Below are 21,212 nucleotides of genomic sequence, written 5' to 3'. Positions count from 1 at the left end.
TAGACTATCGACTGACGTCTATCACAAACTTAGTGGCTCCCACAGCTATCTAGACTACACTTCTTCCCACCCTGCCCCCAGCAAATGCTCTATCCCCTACTTCCTATGCCTCCGTCTCCACCGCATCTGCGCTCAAGATGTGATGTTCCATACCAGGACATCCGAGATGTCCTCATTCTTTAGGGAACGGGGGTTCGCCTCTACTATAATTGATGAGGCCCTCGCATGTGTCTCATCAGTACCTTGTGGCTCTGCTCTTGCTCCCCCTTCCCCCAGTCGCAACAGGGACAGAATCCCCCGAGTCCTCACCAGTTACCCCATCAGCCGTCGCGTACAGCATATAATCCTCTGACATTTTCGTCACCTCCAACAGGATCCCATCACTAGTCACGTCTTCCCATCTCCACCCCTTTCTGCAGAGACCGTTCCCTCCAGAACTGTTTGGTTAACGCGTCCCTTCCCACCCAAGCCATCCCCTCCCCAGGTACTCTCCCGTGCAACTGCAGGAAATGTAACACCTGTTCCTATACCTCCCCCCTCGACTTTGTCCAGGGTCCTCGACAGACCTTTCAGGTTAGGCAGAAGTTCACTTGCACCTCCTCCAACGTCATCTACTGTATACGCTGTTCCAGGTGTGGACTCCTGTATATCGGCGAGACCAAGTTCAGACTGGGTGATTGTTTCACTGAACACCTCCACTCAGTCCGCCTTGGTCTACATGATCTCCTGGATGCAAAACACTTTAACGCCCCTCCCAATCCCACACTGACATTTCTGTCCTGGGTCTCCTCCATTGTCAGAGTGAGGCCAAACACAAATTGGAGGAACAGCACCTCATATTTCACTTGGGCAACTTACACCCCAGCGGGATGAATATTGATTACTCTAACTCTAAATAACCCTTGAATCCCCTCTCCCTCCGTCCCTCCCCCACCCTTGTCATCGTCGTTTCACTGTTGTCCTGTTGAGTTTCACTGTCTGTATAACTCGTTATCACCTACCCCACATCCAACAATGGACCATTGTGGGCTCCACCTTTCCTTGATCACCGCTGCTTTTTGCATATCTTTCATTCATCTGTCCTATGTACTTTCCATATCTCTCCTTTCCCTTTCCCCTGACTTTCAGTCTGAAGAAGGGTCTCGCCCGAAACGTCACCTATTCCTTATTTCCAGAGATGCGGCCTGTCCCGCTGAATTACTCCAGCTTTTTGTATTTCTAAAAGCTACACTGGGATAGGTACATACCATCCCAATATCTGAAACAAAATTTTGTTTCACAAACTTCCGTTCATAGACTAGATGTGCTTATGAACCTTTTAATAAATTACAAATTGAAGTTGAACTAACTAATTCAGGCTTACACCCTTCTTAAACAGATGTTCTTACACTCCTTCAGACTGAGCTCATAGCCTAACATTTAACATGGCCAATTATTTTTTGCAGTATTAAGTTCAAGAGAGTGCAAGAGGGTTTATTGTCATGTGTCCCTGATAGGACAATGAAATTCTTGCTTTGCTTCGAGTGCCATCTAGGTATCCCATCTCATGTGTCATTACCCTAAGTACCAATATTATTGGATTACTTGCAAAAGATTTAATTTTATGGCATGTCTTTTTCACTGTTAAAGATGATGCAAACATTTTGGGAGTCCATTTTTCAGTATTAAAAACAGATATGAAGTATTCTGAAAAATTCTCCACTTTATTTAGGTCTGCGAATCTCTTAATAGTTATGTGGTTCTTGATCATATGTATCATCAAGTTATTTAAACACATCTGATTGAAAACTAAAGGAAGAGCGTGGTGAATCTGTGGAATTCTTTGCCAGAGAAGGCTGTGGAGGCCATCAACGGATATTTTAAGGCAGAAATAGATAGATTCTTGATTAGTATGGGTGTACATGGTAAATGGTAGGGAATTGAAGAATGCAGGTGAACAGAGGGATCTGGGAATAACTGTGCACAGTTCCCTGAAAGTGGAATCTCATGTAGATAGGGTGGTAAAGAAAGCTTTTGGTGTGCTGGCCTTTATAAATCAGAGCATTGAGTATAGAAGTTGGGATGTAATGTTAAAATTGTACAAGGCATTGGTGAGGCCAATTCTGGAGTATGGTGTACAATTTTGGTCGCCTAATTATAGGAAGGATGTCAACAAAATAGAGAGAGTACAGAGGAGATTTACTAGAATGTTGCCTGCAACTAAGTTACAGAGAAAGGTTGAACAAGTTAGGGCTTTATTCTTTGGAGCGCAGAAGGTTAAGGGGGGACTTGATAGAGGTCTTTAAAATGATGAGAGGGATAGACAGAGTTGACGTGGATAAGCTTTTCCCACTGAGAGTAGGGAAGATTCAAACAAGGGGACATGACTTGAGAATTAAGGGACTGAAGTTTAGGGGTAACATGAGGGGGAACTTCTTTACTCAGAGAGTGGTGGCTGTGTGGAATGAGCTTCCAGTGAAGGTGGTGGAGGCAGGTTCGTTTTTATCATTTAAAAATAAATTGGATAGTTATATGGACGGGAAGGGAATGGAGGGTTATGGTCTGAGCGCAGGTATATGGGACTAGGGGAGAATACGTGTTCGGCACGGACTTGAAGGGTCGAGATGGCCTGTTTCCGTGCTGTAATTGTTATATGGTTATTATATGGTTATATGGTCAGGGGTTATGGAGAGAAGGCAGGAGAATGCGGTTGAGAGGGAGAAATAGATCAGCCATGATTGATTGGCGGAGTAGACGTTGGGCCAAATGGCCTAATTCTGCTCCTATCACTTATGAACATGAATCTATGAAAACAAAAGGAATTCAAATGGTTTCCTTATTTAGATTGCCAGTCACTGGAGGAAACTAGTTATTTTCTATCCTCCTGTCTCTATTCTATTCCCATCACCTATAATTCATAATTGCTGATCTGCTTTGTTGCCCCTCTTCCTAATTCGTCAGATTTAATATTCTTCATTTCAACATTTGTCATGCTCTCAACCCTCACAGCAACCCACAATAATAGAGCTTTATAAAAATCATGAGAAGCAGAGATAGGTGAATGGCCACAGTCCTTTTCCCCCCAGGCTAGGAGGTCAAAGGTGAAAGAGGAAAGATTGAAGAGGTTTAAAGGTGAAAGGGGGAAGATTTAAAAAGTGCTTGAGGGGCAATTTATTCAAGCAGAAGATGGTGCATGCTTGGAATGAGCTGCCAGAGGAAGTGGCTGAGGTGGGTACGATTACACCATTTAAAAGACACTTGGATAACAACATGTGTAGGAAACGTTTGGAGGTATATTGGCCCGACAATAGCGAGAGGGACTCACTCGGTTAGGCTAATTCGTTATCATGGATAGGTTGGGCCGAAGGGCCTTTTTCTGTGCTGTACAGCACTGTGACACTATCAACACCCACAATTCTCCCGGAGATATATATATCTCCAACTGTGAAGGTTTATGTTAATCCCACACCCCTTTCCTCATCATCGATGGCTTTCCTTCAGCCATCTGGGTTCTACCCATCAAAATTATTTTCTTACCATTGTGCTTAAAACCTACCACTGACTAGGCAGGTAGCCACCACACTCCTGACCAAATCCACCTTAATAACTTCCTCCTTAGTCCTAGTCATTTTTTACCTGTGAAATTCCTTGAGACCCACCTTAGTCTTTTGGCACATTATGTTGTTGCTTTTATATATTACTGGAAAAGAGTATTTTTGACAATTTCAGACAGAAAACATCTCCCCTCCTCAGCCTCCAACCTAATCATTCCCGGCACTGCACTGCCCACGATATATCTCCTATCCAAAACCCATATACAGGACTGCCTGAGCAGACCCATTGTTTCCGCCTGCTCCTGCCTCAACTCATCGCCAAATACCTTGATTCCATCCAATTCCCCTTTGTTCAGTCACTTCCGACCTTCATCCAAGACACCTCACACACTCTTCAACTCTTAAATAACTTCCAATTTCTAAATCTCAATTGCTTCATCTTTACCATGGAAGTCCAACCCCCTTACAACTCCATCCTCCACCAAGTCCTCCCAAGATCCTCAGATTCGTCCTTGAGCAGAGACCCAATCAATTTCCCTCTACTAACACTCCCCTCCACCTGGCGGTTCTTGTCCTCACCCTCTAACTTCTCTTTTGACTCCTCTCATTTTCTCCAAGTTAAAGGTGAAGCCATGGACACTCATATGGGCCCCAGTTATGCTTGCTTTTTTGTTGGTTACCTCAAAGAGACAATGTCCCAAACAAACACAGGCACCAATTCCAACTCTTTCCCCGCTACATCAACAACTGCATCGGGGTTGCCTCCTGCATCTGTGCAGAACTTGTGGATTTGAACTCTGAAGAAATATAAAATACTACAGATGCCGATAATACCGAAAATAAACAGAAATTTCTATAAATACAAGGCAGGTGATGCAGTTTTTGTGGAGACAGAGAGCAAGTCAATGCAATGCTTGTACCTTGGTGTGGATGATGATGCGATTGATTTGGAAAATTCTTTCTTCAGGATCTTGTTTTCTCAAATCATATTCACCAACGGCCACTCGCCAATAATTTTCATTTCTGTTTCTAAAGCAAAACATAAGACAGGTAATTTTTAGTCTTTCTACAGACAATGAAGTTCCAGCTGAGCCTGCTGATTTCACGTGAGACCTATTTGACACAGGGTTGAGTAGGGTGGGTGGGAGGTTAACTCAAAGCATTGCCACATCCATGTAAGTGGGTTCTTACAGTGGGTTTCTGAGTCCAGAACCAGGGCCACAGTTTAAGAATAAGGGGTAGGCCATTTAGAACAGAGATGAGGAAAAACTTTTTCACCCAGATAGTTGTAAATCTGGAATTCTCTGCCTCAGAAAGCAGTGGAGACCAATTATCTGGATGCTTTCAAGAGAGAGTTAGATAGAGCTCTTAAAGATAGCGGAGTCAGGGGATATGGTGAGAAGGCAGGAACGGGGTACTGAATGTGGATGATCAGCCCTGATCACAGTGAATGGCGGTGCTGGCTTGAAGGGCCGAATGGCCTACTCCAGCTCCTATGATCATGGTTAAAATTGCTTCGACCATGTTTATGTCAAACAGGCTCTTCTTCAGTTAACATCTCTGAAGAAAAGGAATAGGCGACGTTTCGGGTCGAGACCCTTCTTCAGACCCTGATCCCGCCCACCTTCATGACCTTTCAGACCCTTATCCCAAAACGTCACCTATTCCTTTTTTCCAGAGATGCTGTCTAACCTTCTGGATTGCTCCAGTTTTTTGTGTCTATGTTCGGTTCAAACTAGCATCTGCAGTTCTTTCTTCAGTTATATTTATTCACCTCGACATTTTACTGGATGACAATATTTAAACCATCATATTTACAAAGTTGGCAATAAGTTCAATCATTTTTAGTTTTTGATTCATTTTGTTGTCACTTTCAATGGTTATCAATAATATCAGTAAGATTCTTACCCTGTGAAGCAATGTGCTGCTGTTACGACCCACGACTCCTGCACTAGGACACCACCACACATCACGTTCCCATTTAGTTTTAACAGCACCAGCCAAGGCCAGCTTCCAGGAGCAGCTATGTTCCCACCAACAATCTTCCCCATGGCCACAGTGCCTTTGGGCACTGCTGCTCTCTGACCGCATGCGGCTGAAAGTAAAAGACACTTCCATCAGCGTATCCAATTTGTGGCATGCTTCAGCACAACAACACTAGGAAGCTCCAACCATGAACCCTGTAATGGATAACTAAAGGGCCTGTCTCACGAGCATGCGACTGTATGCGGCAAGCGCGACCTAACGTGGTCGCTTGAGCCGTACTGCCTCGTGGGGCCGGTCCCACTTCGATCACCGGAGCCGTATGGAGCTAGTCCCGACATCGCGCGGGGCTCCGGAAAACCGACAGTGTTCAAAAATTCCGCGCGGCGACGGCCTGCCGGCCCGCAGCCGTACGCATTGAGGCCGTACGCACTGCCTCGACGGGCATACGCAGCGTCTTGACGCCGTACGTCACGCGCGAACTTCCCGCGGGCTTCACTCGAACTTCACGTCACTCACTCGACCTCCGCGCGGCCCCCGCTTCTGGTTTGGTTGCGCTCGCCGCATGCAGTCGCATGCTGGTGGGACTGGCCCTGTACGGGGATCACTCGACCTCCGCGTGACCCCCGCGCGGCCCCCGCTTCCGGTTTGGTCGCACTTGTCGCATGCTCGTGGGACAGGCCCTTTAGAGATGACTGGAAGGGATTTGGAGTGGCGGTAGTAGCCCATAATTAAAGATGCTAATGGAGGTTGGCCTGCAATGAGAAGGTCGTGACCTGGCACTGATATAAGGATCATTTAGTCCTCATTGGAGTCCTACAACTTGGAGGCTAGGTATAGCAGTTTAGATTCACCAGTAGTGTACAGAGTTAAAGCTTTCAAGCTGATTGATGTTTCTTGGTTGGGTGCTAATAGTTGCACAAACAAGGCTGGTTAATGGAGTGAAACAAAATGTGAGCTCTGATCTGACAGAAAACTGCAGCAAGTTCATGGAGCTCCATAGAATGCTTCTGTTCCTGTAATCTCATATTCTTTACAAAAATAAAAGCAGCAAAAATAATTATAATATTAAAATATTATTAAAATAATATTAAATCATAAACTCCTTGTAATTCAGATTCAGATTCAGATTCAGATTCAATTTTAATTGTCATTGTCAGTGTACAGTACAGAGACAACGAAATGCATTTAGCATCTCCCTGGAAGAGCGACATAGCAAATGATTTGAATAAATAATAATAAGTGATAATAAGTGTCCGGGGGGTGGGGGGGTGATTGGCAGTCACCGAGGTGCGTTGTTGAGTAGAGTGACAGCCGCCGGGAAGAAGCTGTTCCTGGACCTGCTGGTTCGGCAACGGAGAGACCTGTAGCGCCTCCCGGATGGTAGGAGGGTAAACAGTCCATGGTTGGGGTGAGAGCAGTCCTTGGCGATGCTGAGCGCCCTCCGCAGACAACGCTTGCTTTGGACAGACTCAATGGAGGGGAGCGAGGAACCGGTGATGCATTGGGCAATTTTCACCACCCTCTGCAATGCCTTCCGGTCGGAGACAGAGCAGTTGCCATACCATACTGTGATGCAGTTGGTAAGGATGCTCTCGATGGTGCAGCGGTAGAAGTTCACCAGGATCTGAGGAGACAGATGGACCTTCTTCAGTCTCCTCAGGAAGAAGAGACGCTGGTGAGCCTTCTTGATCAGAGTTGAGGTATTGTGGGTCCAAGAGAGGTCATCGGAGATGTTGACTCCCAGGAACCTGAAGCTAGAAACACGTTCCACCACCGTCCCGTTAATGTGGATGGGGGTTCTGGTGATTGGGAAATTATTATCAAGGGAAACTATCTTAAGTCTATGTTTCATCTATGTTTAATTCAGTTGTTCATTACTTTGTGTGATCACTTTACATTCTGTACATTAATGTACAAAACGATAATTATTTCCCAAACTCTAGAGGATTACAATGAGTTTATGATTTAATAAATGAGCAAAGTTCCATTTAATATTTTTTTATTCTCACGATTAGGTTGCCACTTGTGCCACATTACTGTATTGTTACTTAAGGTGAATTAATTTATTACTTACGTTTTGTCTCTGAGATTATCCAAGAATTCTGACTTTTCAGGTCGTTTGTCCCAGCTGCAAATAGCAACAATAGCATTATTACAAATTTTATGGGACAATATTGCTCCCGGAGGTTAAGCAGATTTGATTTAAACTATTGAGTATTGTCATTGTTGTAGTTATCCAAACTGAACTTTATAAAGTTACTTCACAAGTATAAATGTTGATCTATAGCTGTCTGCTAAATAATTACCATACCCTGCACAATCCACACCTTCAAGTGTCTAGAACTTCACATCTATTGAATTGAATTGAATTGAATTGAATGCCTTTATTGTCATTCAGACCTTACGGTCTGAACGAAATTTCGTGCCTGCAGTCATACATACAATCATACAATAGTAACAACAATAAACACAAATTAACATCAACATTAACATGAGTCCTCCAAACACCTCACTGTGGTGGAGGCAAAAATCTTTGGGCTGCAGTCTCTTCCCTCCTCTTCTCCCTCTGCGCTGAGGCGATACCCCACCGGGCGATGTAACAAACAGTCCCGCGGTTCACCGAACCCCGCAACGGGCCGGCTCAAACAACGCGGCCCAGGGTGGTCGAAGCTGCCGCCCTCCAGTCCGGCGGATGCAGCCGCTGGCGCGCGGCTCAACCCCGGACTCAGGCCACCGCCGCCAGAACGCCGTCCCGGCCACCGGAGCACCGTTCCAGCCCCGAGCCGGATCGCCCTCACGTGAGTGCCGTTCCTCCCTCGAGCTGGGCCACTCTGACGGGAGCGCGGTACCTCCCTCGAGCTGGGCCGCTCCGACGGGAGTGCCGTTCCTCCCTCGGGCTGGGCCACTCCGACGGGAGTGCCGTTCTTCCCTCGGGCTGGGCCACTCCGACGGGAGTGCCACAGCCCCTCACGGGAGAGTCTCAGCCCCTCGCCAGGCCGTCCTCACGAGAGCGCAGTTCCAGCCCCGAGCTGGGCCACCCTCACGGGAGCGAGCCCAGGGCAAGTCCTGACTGGCTCTGCCTCCGGAGCCTCGAGGTCGCCAGCTCCGCCATTAGGCCTTAGCGCAGACGGAGGCAGAGAAGGGGGATACGACAAAAAGTCGTATTCCCCCGAAGGGGGAGACAGCAAGCCCCGTTTCAACCCCCCACCCCCACCCCCCACATAAACACAACTTAAAAACCAAAAACGTAACTACACAAAACGAAAAAGAACAACATAAAAAAGTAAAGACAAACGGACTGCAGGCGAGCCGTTCCCAGCGCCGCCACTTCCGGATGCCCCGGATGCACAATTCATGATGCCTTGGAAATGCAGTCAGCATTATCAAAAACTCGACCCACCCCGGTCATTCCTTCTTCTCCTTGCTCCCATCTGGCAAAAGGTACAGAAGCTTGGAAGCGCGCGCCACCAGACACAGGAATAGCTTCATCCCCTCTGTTAAATGGTCCTTTCATTAGCGAGAGTACTGTTTGATTCACCTCTACCCCATTGAGGATATTGGACTTTGTCTAAGTAATTGATGCACTCCGATGTGCAACAATGCTGAGATCTAAATTCTGCACCCTGTATCTTCCCCCTTTGCTCTTTCTGATGTACTTGAGTTTGAACTGATTGTACGTTATATCTGATCTTTTTGGAAAGCATGCAGAACAAAGCTTTTCACCAGAAAATGTGACAATATGTGACACCCAGATTATGTGACAATGATGAACCTAGAACAGAATTACTTGGTAAAAGGCACATTTATTAGATACATGATATCCATGACCAGTGCACTAAACTTACTGCATTGATGTATTCTCACACGACAGTATTCTTCCATCTTTTCTAGACAGTTTTCCTTCAGATTCCTTTCTTCAAGACAATAGGTTCGATAATACCAGCATGCTTTACTCAGCTCCCAGTTTCGCTCGGCCTCTGGTTCCAATAACTGTGCTTTCAGAATGATATCACAGCTGGGCTCCGACGTGGGCATCGCCCCCAAAACTGAAATGAAATCAAAGCAATTAGCATAGCAGTAGCCAAAGATTACATGAGATGACATGGAAACTATCAATATTTGAATTGTTGCGACCCAGATGTTACTGGACCATGAAACTGACCTGTCCACTATGTGAAATCGTTCAGATGCAAAAACACAGTTGACACGGTTCAAACATCTCTTACACTGGATTATAGTCATAGACTGATGCAAATAGTCTGGTCAGAAATATCATGCATCGAATTATAAAACATGATGCTCGTCCATAGTAGAAATAGCTTGATCACATCATAAAATTTCAATTAAAAATCAGTGAACCTAAAGGACATTCTACACAGAAAGGAATATTTTAGAAGCCTATTTTAAACACCAGTACTGCCACCCTGAGCATCGTTTGCAGTGAATGTCTCATTCGTGTACTAACCTGGTTTCCACCAGAGATTCCAATAATATATCAGATGGGAATATTTAACAATGTAGACAAGTTACCAATGCTCTGCCAATGATGATTTCAGAGTCAAATACTCAATCAAATTCCATTATGTAAAGTAGTGAATGACAAGGAAATGTGGATATAGTTGATGTGGATATATATATATATATATATGTGGATGTCAATGTGGATATATGTTTTAAACATGTACAGTTTGACTTCAGAAGTTTGTGTGAATTGAGTTTTCAAAATAGTTCTGATTGGGAATGTGTGTGCAGTTCAGGGATAGTTTAGGGATGTGTGTGGTGGGCTGGTTTAGTTTAGAGATAGTGAGGAAACAGGCCCTTCAACCCACCGAGTCCGCACCGACCAGTGATCCCCACACATTAACACTATCCTACACACACTGGAGACAATTTTACAATTAAAATTCAAAGCCAATTAACCTACAACCTGTACGCTTTTGGAGTGTGGGAGGAAACCGAAGATCTCGGAGGAAGCTCACGCAAGTCACGAGGAGAACGTACAAACTCCGTACAGACAGCACCTGTAGTCGGGATCGAACCAGGATCTCCGGAGCTGTATGCGTTGTATGGCTGGTGCATGGGAAACATAGGCTGAGACAAAATGTATGCAGCCTTTGGTGTATGCAGATGCTTGGGCACTGTCAACAATATCCCAGATGATGTACACATGCAGAGTTGCAACTAGCTACGGTCTGTCCTCTGGAATGCAGGGGCCTTAGGGGTCATCTACTGGTCATGATGCATGGCTCACATCAGTAGAGTGTGTGATCTGTGTATCTGTGACATTGAGTCCACATTTTCTGATTAAATGAGGCCTGTTAACCATAATGTTAATGGTGTGGCTGAGAAGCACAAGGCAGTTGGGCAGAATCTTCAGATTTATTCACAGCTGCAATTTGTCCTCAAATGACCAGATTGTGGTCCTCCTTCCCCAGACATATCCTACTACACTGAATCTTTAACCAATTGATTACACTCTGCCGGAGATCCAACTTTTATGGTGCAACTTATAAATAGTTAAACCCAGTTACACTTTGAAACATCACAAGCAATGGGACTTTATCCAATGCCGGTCTACAATCAGTTCCAGCATGTCTCAATATGCAAAGGCCATTATCCAATTCATCTTTCTGGAAATTGGGCATGGATATTAGTTGTAGAGCCCCTTGGGAGCCAATTAAGATGAGTTCAGTGCAGACCAGGGAATTCAATAATAGTAATAATAATAATAATAATAATAATAATAATAATAATAATAATAGTATTAGCCCAAAGATTCTAGGTCTTCAGCCGACTTTTCAATCATGAAACTCTCTTGAGGTTGAATCACACTCTCACATAGTCTTGCCAGAGAAGCTAAGTTTGTTTAATTCCATTGTTGGGAGTTTCACATACCACACTGAGCTGTCTTGTTGCCACAGTTCTTAAACAGACATGTTGGGCAGTAGTTACATTCTTTCCAGTGGAGATCACGTTTCTTGAGCACCTCATCCAGCAGTAATAATGCGTTCTTTGAGGCTGCTTCTAAAATGATTGTACCCTTGTTTGACAACTCTGCACGGAGAAAAATAAACTTTTTACTCCGATATAATCTGAACAATTTCATCAATTACTTAAAAATATCATGGCTGGCTGTGTGAAATAATCATACTCATGTTGATACAAACTAAACTTTGAGGATATTTGAAAGTGTTTGGGAACATCCTGAGGTTATAAAAGGCACTATAGAAATGCAAGAGTTAGCAGAGATTAATTTACCTCGTACACAATCCACAGTATAAATATATCAATCAAAACAGTATCTTATTTTAAGTACTATAGAGTCATTGTTGTCCATTGAAGATGCATCTGCATTAATATGGCATCTATCTGGAATATTAATGACCTTGCATTAATATTCCTCAAGGCCTATCTCTCATATTAAGGAATATATTATGCTTTCGCTGTTTGCTTGTATTTAGAATACTGGAAACTCTTTGAAAATATGTTTTTATTATTCTGAAACATTGAAAAAATTCACTTTAATTCTAATTGTGTGCGATGATTCCCTTTAACTCCATTAATTATTTTATTAAGGACATGGACAGCATTTTTGAAATATTTTTATTATTTTCAGTTATAATTGTGTTTAAAGCAACATTGATTCAACTTCAGGTTGTGCTCAATCGGATCTGGGTCCCTTAATCAAATGTATATTCTCATGAGGAACAATTATGTATTTTATCATCATGGGCAACATACCTGAATATTCACCATGTTCGGAGATCTTGCACTCCTTACCCCAGAAATGATGTGATACTACTTACCACTAGTATCATCCTTACCATTTTCACTCACAATAGATTATATTACATTAACCTTATTTACATTGCCAAGTAAATCGTAACCTTTAGAAAATCTGAAAGAAGGGTCTCGACCAGAAACGTGACCTATTCCTTCTATCCAGAGATGTTGTCCCGCTCATTTACTCCACCATTTTGTGTTTATCATCAGAAAATCTGAACGCTTTATCATAGCTTACCTTTTAGACCTCGAATGATTGATATAGAATCAATGTAAAGGATTATATGCTATAACTCTCACTCTGTGTAGGAAAGAACTGCAGAAGCTGGTTTAAATCGAAGGTAGACACAGAATGCTGGAGTAACTCAGCGGGACAGGCAGCCTCTCTGGAGAGAAGGAATGGTGATGTTTCGGGTCAGTTGAAGAAGGGTCTTGACCCAAAACATCACCCATTCCATTTTTTTTAAACTTCTATATTACATAAAACATAATCCCCTCATCCTTTGAAAACCTGGATCGAATCTCTTATGTTAGGAATGAAAAAAGGCAGTTACTCTAACCTCACTCACCTCATTGCTAATTTCTTCTGATTTCCTTCCACTACATCTTTACTATGGCCTCTTAGCAGATGTAACTGCCTTAACATGTAGCCCTATTGGTGGTGTGAGACACGTCAGCGCATCTTAATACAATTAGCATCACTGGCCGGGTGAATTTCAAACAGATGACCAACACGGGAGAGACGTGAATGATTTTCACTTTGCGTGTCGGCATAATAGGTCGGTGGAACTATCTTATTTTCCTTCCTTATTTGCATTTAATCTTCATTTGTAATCAGACATGTAATGAATCAGCTAAAAATGACAATATTGATGATAAATCAAGATGTAGTGACCCTTCTGTTTTGACATGGCAATCAAAATTAGGCTTGACAAATTAAAACCTTTCCAAAGAAGCACCAATTAATGTCAATTTGTGTCATATGTTTTATCAGCTTAATGGTTGAACATGCTGTCATGCATCAATGCATGAAACCACATTTAAATAGCTTTATCCCAAACTAGTAAAAAACAGATATTTTTGGATGAACAAATGTCACCACCCAGCTGGAAATGTGGTCAACATCTATTGGTAATCCACGTGATCCACAAACATATTGCAACCAGCCCAATCACAGTTATTCCAACATTAGCTATAAGGGTAGACACAAAAAGCTGGAGTAACTCAGCGGGACCGGCTGCATCTCTGGAGAGAAGGAATGGGGGACGTTTCGGGTCGAGACCCTTCTTCAGTCTGAAGATGGGACTTGACCCAAACTTCGCCCATTCCTCTCCAGAGATGCTGCCTGTCCCGCTGAGTTACTCCAGCTTTTTGTGTCTATCTTCGGTTTAAACCAGCATCTGCAGTTCCTTCTTACACATTAGCTGTGAAGGATTGGGATAAAATATATAGTGTACTTTTGATCGTAAAACATACCTATAAAGGACAACCATTTAAAATCTCCCCATGATGGTAGTTATTACGTATTAACGGTGCCAAATCTCAGTCAGTAAGAACGTTTGACTCAAAGATCAAACAATACCATGGTCCCCCTCTGTGATATTACTCCAGCATTTTGTGTCCCTCTTTGGTGTACACCAGCAACTGCAGTTCCTTCCTACACAATACCATGGTTCCTTCTCACTTCTCAGATATCTCACTCAGTTTACGGGTTGCAGCCTTTGCAGAGTGTTCTGTGGCCTCTTGATGTTCTCTGAAGTGGCAGTAAACTCTCTTCGGTTCCAAGACGCTAATTATTCAACCTTCAAGAATTTAACTAATCTGCTTGATTCCTTTGCAACCTATCTGCCTGAAATCACTGCCATTACAAGGTGCTGCAAGCGTCTGCGTATTTGACTGATTTGCTGAAGGAGGAAGCCCACGTGATTCCAAGCCCAGCAGCTACTCTCTGGGTGTTGGCACGTTGGTATACAATGTTTACTTACACCTGCTGCATGCACATCTGCATATGGTTAGGGTAAGTGCTTTGAAATGTCAGTCGGCTCGCCACATTTAAAGTAGTAACTAACATGGTTTGAACAGTTTGTGTATCAGCACAGACAGCCGTTAATAATATGCATCTTCCCAACTCTCTGTTGGGTGGAAAATATTGGTTTAGTCCTGGTTGTCAGAAGAAATGAATGCACACGCAGACACATGCACAAATAATCTCCATGCAACGACACATGCACAAGCTGTAAATAATTTTTCTATGAATGCACAGGTTAGTTTAGACCAGTGAGTGTGCATAGCAATATATAATGAAGGATGGTCTCACCTTCCAAGGCACTGGATGGCAGTCTGTATACATCTCTGCTCAGTGGAACTGCCAAGCTGATGTCCACAGCTAATAAGAAATACAGCAACATCCTCCTCAGTGTCAAGTCTGATTCAAAACTTCTTTCAGACTCCTTTTTAAAACAAGCTTTTGAGACACAGGCTGCTTTCTGCTGAGAAGGGAGTCTTATTTTTAGTTGCTGTGCTGACGTTCCCTTTGGGCTGGAGATGACAGTGTGAGCAGTGCAGAGTTTTATACATATAGGCTGAGGGGGAGCAGGAGTTTCCCATGAATTACAGACAAACAGTTGAATTCATTACTGCAGTTAGTAGACCTGGCTGATTGTGGGGTGTCTGTCCGCCTCTGAATAGCTGCATTGTGCTCTGAACACGGCCCAAACGGCAGCATCAAAGCTAAACTAATGATCAAGAGCCCGGGCGCTCACATTGATCATTTTCACCCTTTTGTTTTTGAGAATAAAATATTGTCAGTTTGCATCACTTTTGTCCAAGGGAATATTTTGTCAGGAAAAAGGCGAACAAATCATTAAGCAATGCTCGCCTGATCTGAAGCACACATATATAATGAATTACTTGCGGCTCAACATCTTTAAAGAGGCACTTCAAATGAACACTAGAAACATTTTATATTCCAAACTTTACATAATCACCAAGAGCTAACGGAATGACTAGTTGGTCACCAGAATGATTTATATGGAGGTTATAATGATTTATATGGAATGTTTTGATGAAATAATGTTGTGATTGATTCTCTTAAGTTTAAACTTTCAAGAAGCCAACTTAACCGAATCATTAATTCTCTTTAAGGGAAAAGCTTTTAGTCTCATATACCTCACACATTTTTGAAGAATTTTTGAACAAAATACTACATAAAGGTTTGCTACTTTGCGATATTTGGGGCTTAATTTACTGGTGTAAGTTAAACAGAACTCACATATGGTAGTGTTATGCATAATAACCTTCCATGCACAAATGAATACATTTGTAAACACAACTGATAGTGTCAGCTTCTAGGACCTCACTGTTGTTATATGTTGTTCCTAACAGAATGGATAAAACTCAATAGATGCATGACCAAAAACAAAGAATTAGGCTATTGACAGCTTTTGTCCTTTGACTTGTATGTTTGCTGTCAAAAGATAATATAATTATTCCTACACGGACTTGACATCCCTCGTGATACACTGTGTCATCTTCAACCACAAAAGCAGGTCTATGCCATCAAGCTTGATCAACCTGCTGACACAGGTCCCAAATTTCTTCAAAGCCAATGTTGCAACATTTAACTAATGTGAGAATAGTTTGCCCTAAAACCATCCACAAACCATTTGCACCAGAATTTCACAAATCGGCTCTAATATGTATACTTCAGTGAAGTATTTCTTGATTAGTTGATTAGATTTCTAAACCAATTTCTTGATTAGTGCCTGTATCAGGGGTTATGGGGAGAAGACAGGAGAATGGGGTTGAGAGGGAAAGATAGATCAGCCATGATTGAATGGCAGAGTAGACTTGATGGGCTGAATGGCCGAATTCTGCTTCTAGAACCTATGAACTTATGAACTTATGCTTTATTTTCTATCTATATATTTACAATAATTATGATCATGATCTCCACCAATCCAACTTGTAAGAGGAGTTTTAAGTGTAAAGTGAGTGACGTATCAGGTTGTTAAAAGGAGAGTACAATTTAAAAAAAGCCAATTTTGGTTGAAGATTAAAACAATACATTACTGGAGAAATGAGCAAAGCTTTAGTTGCTGGCACCAAGTGGAATGTAAAGTAGATTGTCTACATCCCGGAAATATTTTTGTGCAATTCATCATCAAATTTCATCAAAGCTAGTGCGTCAGATATCCCCAAAAAACAAAGATTTCTGATGGCAGGTTTATATTCAGCTGCCGTAGGAATGATATTCCATGTAAATTTTCTCTGCAATGGCAAATTACCAGTTGAAAAATGTATGGCTCTTGGAGTCCAACCAGGATATTTAACTTAGTTGAACCAGACTATTTTCCAGAGAGAGTCATTAAATGGATCAGTCTTTTCCACTAAGTTTCAGCTGGATAATTTGCCAGACAGAAGAAAATGATTTTTAAGCTCGCTTGGATATTATTAATCATCCTCATCATTTGCAGCAAGTTTAAAATGCTTCATTTTCAATTTGATTAGTTACAACAATCATAATCTTGATGTCCACTAATGCAACTTGTAAAGGAGTTATAAATTGGTTTGGGCAGTGGGCAGGTGCTGTAGACCTGCACCGGAAGGTAGACGCTCCCGTCCTCACGAGTCTCAGGCAGTCGGGGCTCGTCAGCCTGGGAAGGCAGTCCATCTAGGAGAGGGAAAACTCTGATTTAAAACCTCCACTGCCTTGTGGCCATATCCAGTCATGGAAAAGGCTCCAGGAGTAAACCTCAAGAAAATCCGGAGTCGGAGCCCCTAAGGCAGTTCACCGTTGTCTACAACCTCGCTCTGGCAGCTCCTGCGACGGCGCTGGTGCCAAACTGTAACGGCCCTGCTGTTCCTTTGGATCGATCAGCGATGTGGAGAGGGGGGACGTGCTGCATGGGCAACAGCCTGTCCTCCATATGAGATCGCCCAGGCTTGCATCCGACCAGGATGCATCACCCATGGTCAATCATGACCGAGAGGGGCCTACTATAAATTGGTAAACAGCCCTATATCCTTCCCATCCAATTTCTAAGTCATTGTGGCTTCCGTTAATTCTTTCAATCCCTATTATTTTGCAACAAAATGTATCCAGTACCGCATTACCAAAATGCTACAATTCGTTGTTGAGCATAATTTGTCAGATTGTGGCTATTTCCCCTGGGTCTACTAGGATCCACTCCGTTACCTTGCCAATGCAAAGGCATGAATAAGAGTTGCAACTCATTTAATATCTCTCCCCAGTCTGAATGATATGTGATTCCTTGCTGAAATGTAGCATCAGTCCCAATTACATTTAGATCATCAGAATAGTTTGTATATTCTTGTCAACCATCACCTGCATAAAATAACAGACCTCTCTTTTCTCATTGGAAGAGATTGGATGATATGGTGAATCATATTAATTTCTTATTAATTTCACTCCCAAAACATTTCCATTTTCATGCAATGAAGACCCTTCAGTTTCTGTGAGTCATGTTCCAGAAATGAAAAGTTAACAAGCATCCATTTGCTTGTTGGAGAAAATATTTATTTCATGTCCCTGTATATAAGATGTAGAAAAGATTTTGAGATATTTGCTTCAAGTTCAAGTTCAAGTGAGTTTATTGTCATGTGTCCCTGATAGGACAATGAAATTCTTGCTTTGCTTCAGCACACAGAACATAGTAGGCATTTACTACAAAACAGATCAGTGTGTCCATATACCATAATATAAATACATACACACATGAATAAATAAACTGATAAAGTGCAAATAACAGATAATGGGTTATTAATAATCAGAGTTTTGTCCGAGCCAGGTTTAATAGCCTGATGGCTTTGCTTTCACAAAGTCTGGTGCCCAAGTAATGGTTTCAAGTCAAAGGTTTCAATCTTCTTCTTCTTGCGTATGGCGTGCACAGCCTAAAGTTGGAGGTCATCTTGTTCTATTATATCTGTTGGTTTGTGCACGTCGGGTTGATTGCATTAGTCGAAACAGGGTGGACCACGTGAAGGTTGCAATCTCCCACCCCAAAGGATTTTATGAATGTTGATCACTAAGTAAACTGGTGGAAAATTTCACCCACCTGGCTAGTTCTAAAGACATTGAAACAAATTGCACATCACAAGTTCACCATAAAAGCAAGCACTTTCAGTTATAACAAAACATATTATTGTTATTAACTATGGAATGTATGTTGATGCTGGTGAATGGCGTGCACTACAGCTTTGATTTGCATTGTTAAAGAAGACAATATGGAATATTTGAATTGCCATCCTGCCTAATTAGAACACAGATATATATCTGATGGAGGTCATCAACTTGAAAGATTAACTTTTTTTTATTTTTCCACGGATGCTTCTTGTTCTGCAAAGTACTTACGGCACTTGCAGTTTTTATTTAAGGCAAATATAAACACAGCTGATATGAAAGACTAAGAGCATGAAATTTAAGTTCAGAATTTACGAAATGGCCTGTAACGGATTGCACTTTCCTTTCTTTGAAGTTATATTTATTATATATCCAAAATATTGATTTTCTTGCTTGTTAGTCTTATGAATAATAAAGTTACTCTTTGTTCAGTCTGCAAGTCTATCTGATTAATATAACATTTTTCTCAGACAGGTTGTGTGTATTTATATTCATACCAGTCGCCAGTATTTTCATTCCAAGCTGGAATTATAAATAATGCTGGTAAGCAGAGTGATTCAAAACTCTTGCTAATTGTATGGGCAGCTATTACATTAACCAGTTGGAAAGCTCCTTTATTTGTAGTTAGATCAGGATAAACAGAGCACCAGCACATGCTCAAAATGGAAACACTATGAGGGCAAAGCATGCTGTAGGGCAGAGTTGCAAGATTTGCCCCAAATATTGCCGTGCCACAATGCAAATACTATGCAACAATACAAACACGAAACTATGTTGTAAAGCTAAGCAGAAGCGTGTTTTGGTTATTTGGGTATATTTTGCAAGGTAGCAGCGTGACTAGGGACTACATAGGGAATTCAAAGCACCCTACTCCCTTCAACGGACTAAAAAGCACGGAGGAGGTCCAGTCCCTGAAGCCAAAATGTTCACTCCTACTCCCACAGTGAAAATCTCCTTGTGTGGGCATTCATTTTAACATCGACCCTATTGTGAAAAACTGTTTCATGCTGGGGTTTCTTCCTATTTGGAAAATTCTTTGTGTTTCTTGGATTTATTTTGTTGCTAAGCAGCACCTGGTTACATAATTAAAATCTTATTTTGTCCAGTCTGTGCCACGGTTTCAATCAACAATTCATCGCTAACCTACCGCACTAACGACAGCAAAAAAATGTGAATCATATTTTTACCGTCATTGTGGCCCAGTTAAAAACTCTATTCAAAAGTTATTTTTATGATGATGTTGCTGGAAAGTATCTTACAGTTCAAACTTATTTTTCATTAGCAAAATACAGAATTCTTATCATAATGAATATTCACCTCATCCTTTTCTCAGTAGATTTTTCTTTTTAGTTGGTTTGGTGGAAAGTGATCATTTGTACTCTTAATAATTATTGTACAGGTTTGATATATATATTTTCAGACTGAATGAGTTGATAGAATAACATCTTGTTTGGACAGAAATGTATCGTAGCAAATTGCCTGCTTTTTAAAAAATGTTTACATTTTCATTCTATCCCAACTTGTAAATGAAAGGCAAAAATCTTTTCTGATCCAAAGCAATGATAAGCAGCAACCTGATCTCAAATGAAAGCTGTATAAGAAGGAACGGCAGATGCTGGGTTAAACCAAAGATAGACACAAAAATTTGGAGTAACTCAGCGGGACAGGCAGCATCTCTCGAGAGAAGGAATGGGTGACGTTTCGGGTCGAGACCCTTCTTCAGGTTTGATAGCCAAAAACAAATTCCCTGAGATGCAGGGGGGAAAAAATGAAAATATTATCAATTTATATATAATTGTGAAAACTGATGCAAAGATATTTTAAAAAATAATTACGATGATTCATGAAAAGGTGCTTGAGTGAAACAGCTATTTCATAAAATAATCCAATAACTAGAGGATTTGCTTCTATGTTTCCACAATAGCAACTACTGGAGATTCTAATTACAATGGTACCTGACAGGAAGAACGTTTTTCAATGCACTGACATTTTTAGAAACCTCAACAAAAGGTCAGGTGTTATTGAAATGAGAAAGAAATAGATAAAGAGAACAGAAGCTCAGAACCAAGCACAATATAGATAAATGATTTGAAAAAAAAAATGTGCTCCAACATACTTTTGAAGGAAGGCAGTTGATGCTAACTTGTTTATATGTGATGGTACTGTACTCTATCAAGGGCAACATCTTTGGCAGATTATTCATTAAAATATTCAAGACCAGGGTACTGGAGCTGAGTAGAATGGAAAATCGAATCACAAAATGCTATGAGTGGTCATGCATTTAGAGAGAATCTACAAAACAATGGATCATTTGAATTGCAACTCCTATAACTTTAATTATATGAAACAAAAGTTTGTAATTTCATTGCTTTTTCTGGGAAGTTTGGCCACTTGATTATTGTCAAAAGGATCAGTGAAATGAAAGCAGTGACAGAAACCACAAAAACTAAGCAAGGTGGTTGACCTACAATGCTAAGCTCTCATTGCTGTGAGAATATATGGGCAATAAAAACGGCCATGGAAGAAATGAGCACTGAAACGTGTGCACCTGGTGAGTGTTGGACGTGTTCAGATGATTTAAAACATAAGAAATTAACATTGGAAATTAATTACACGGGAACAGACCCCATGCACATGTGGAACTTTTACACAGCAGAACAATGGCAGACAGCACAACAGCACAGCTGACCTGGCCTCATTCTATAAGAGAGATTCCCATTGCCCAATATCTCTCTCTGCAACTTCAAACATTGATGAAGGGTCTATGA

The 21,212-nt window shown here is 41.8% G+C and overlaps 1 protein-coding gene across 1 annotated transcript in view; it reads right to left on the bottom strand.

Annotated features, from left to right (window-relative positions):
• Positions 1–14,710, bottom strand: part of prss56 (serine protease 56) — a 50,104-nt gene extending 35,394 nt beyond the window's left edge. The window contains exons 1-6 of the mRNA XM_033031017.1: positions 14,620–14,710; positions 11,415–11,573; positions 9,365–9,565; positions 7,594–7,647; positions 5,442–5,628; positions 4,454–4,562 (exon numbers count right to left, since the gene is read on the bottom strand). Coding sequence (XP_032886908.1) covers positions 4,454–4,562; positions 5,442–5,628; positions 7,594–7,647; positions 9,365–9,565; positions 11,415–11,573; positions 14,620–14,710 — 801 coding nt within the window. The remainder of the gene's footprint in view (positions 1–4,453; positions 4,563–5,441; positions 5,629–7,593; positions 7,648–9,364; positions 9,566–11,414; positions 11,574–14,619) is intronic.
• Between the last annotated feature and the right edge of the window lie 6,502 nt (positions 14,711–21,212).

The sequence above is a fragment of the Amblyraja radiata genome, chromosome 13, assembly GCF_010909765.2.
Source record: "Amblyraja radiata isolate CabotCenter1 chromosome 13, sAmbRad1.1.pri, whole genome shotgun sequence".
Classification (NCBI taxonomy): Eukaryota; Metazoa; Chordata; class Chondrichthyes; order Rajiformes; family Rajidae; genus Amblyraja; species Amblyraja radiata.
The sequence above is the reverse complement of the archived record's forward strand: the minus strand, read 5'-3'. Positions and strand labels throughout refer to the sequence as shown.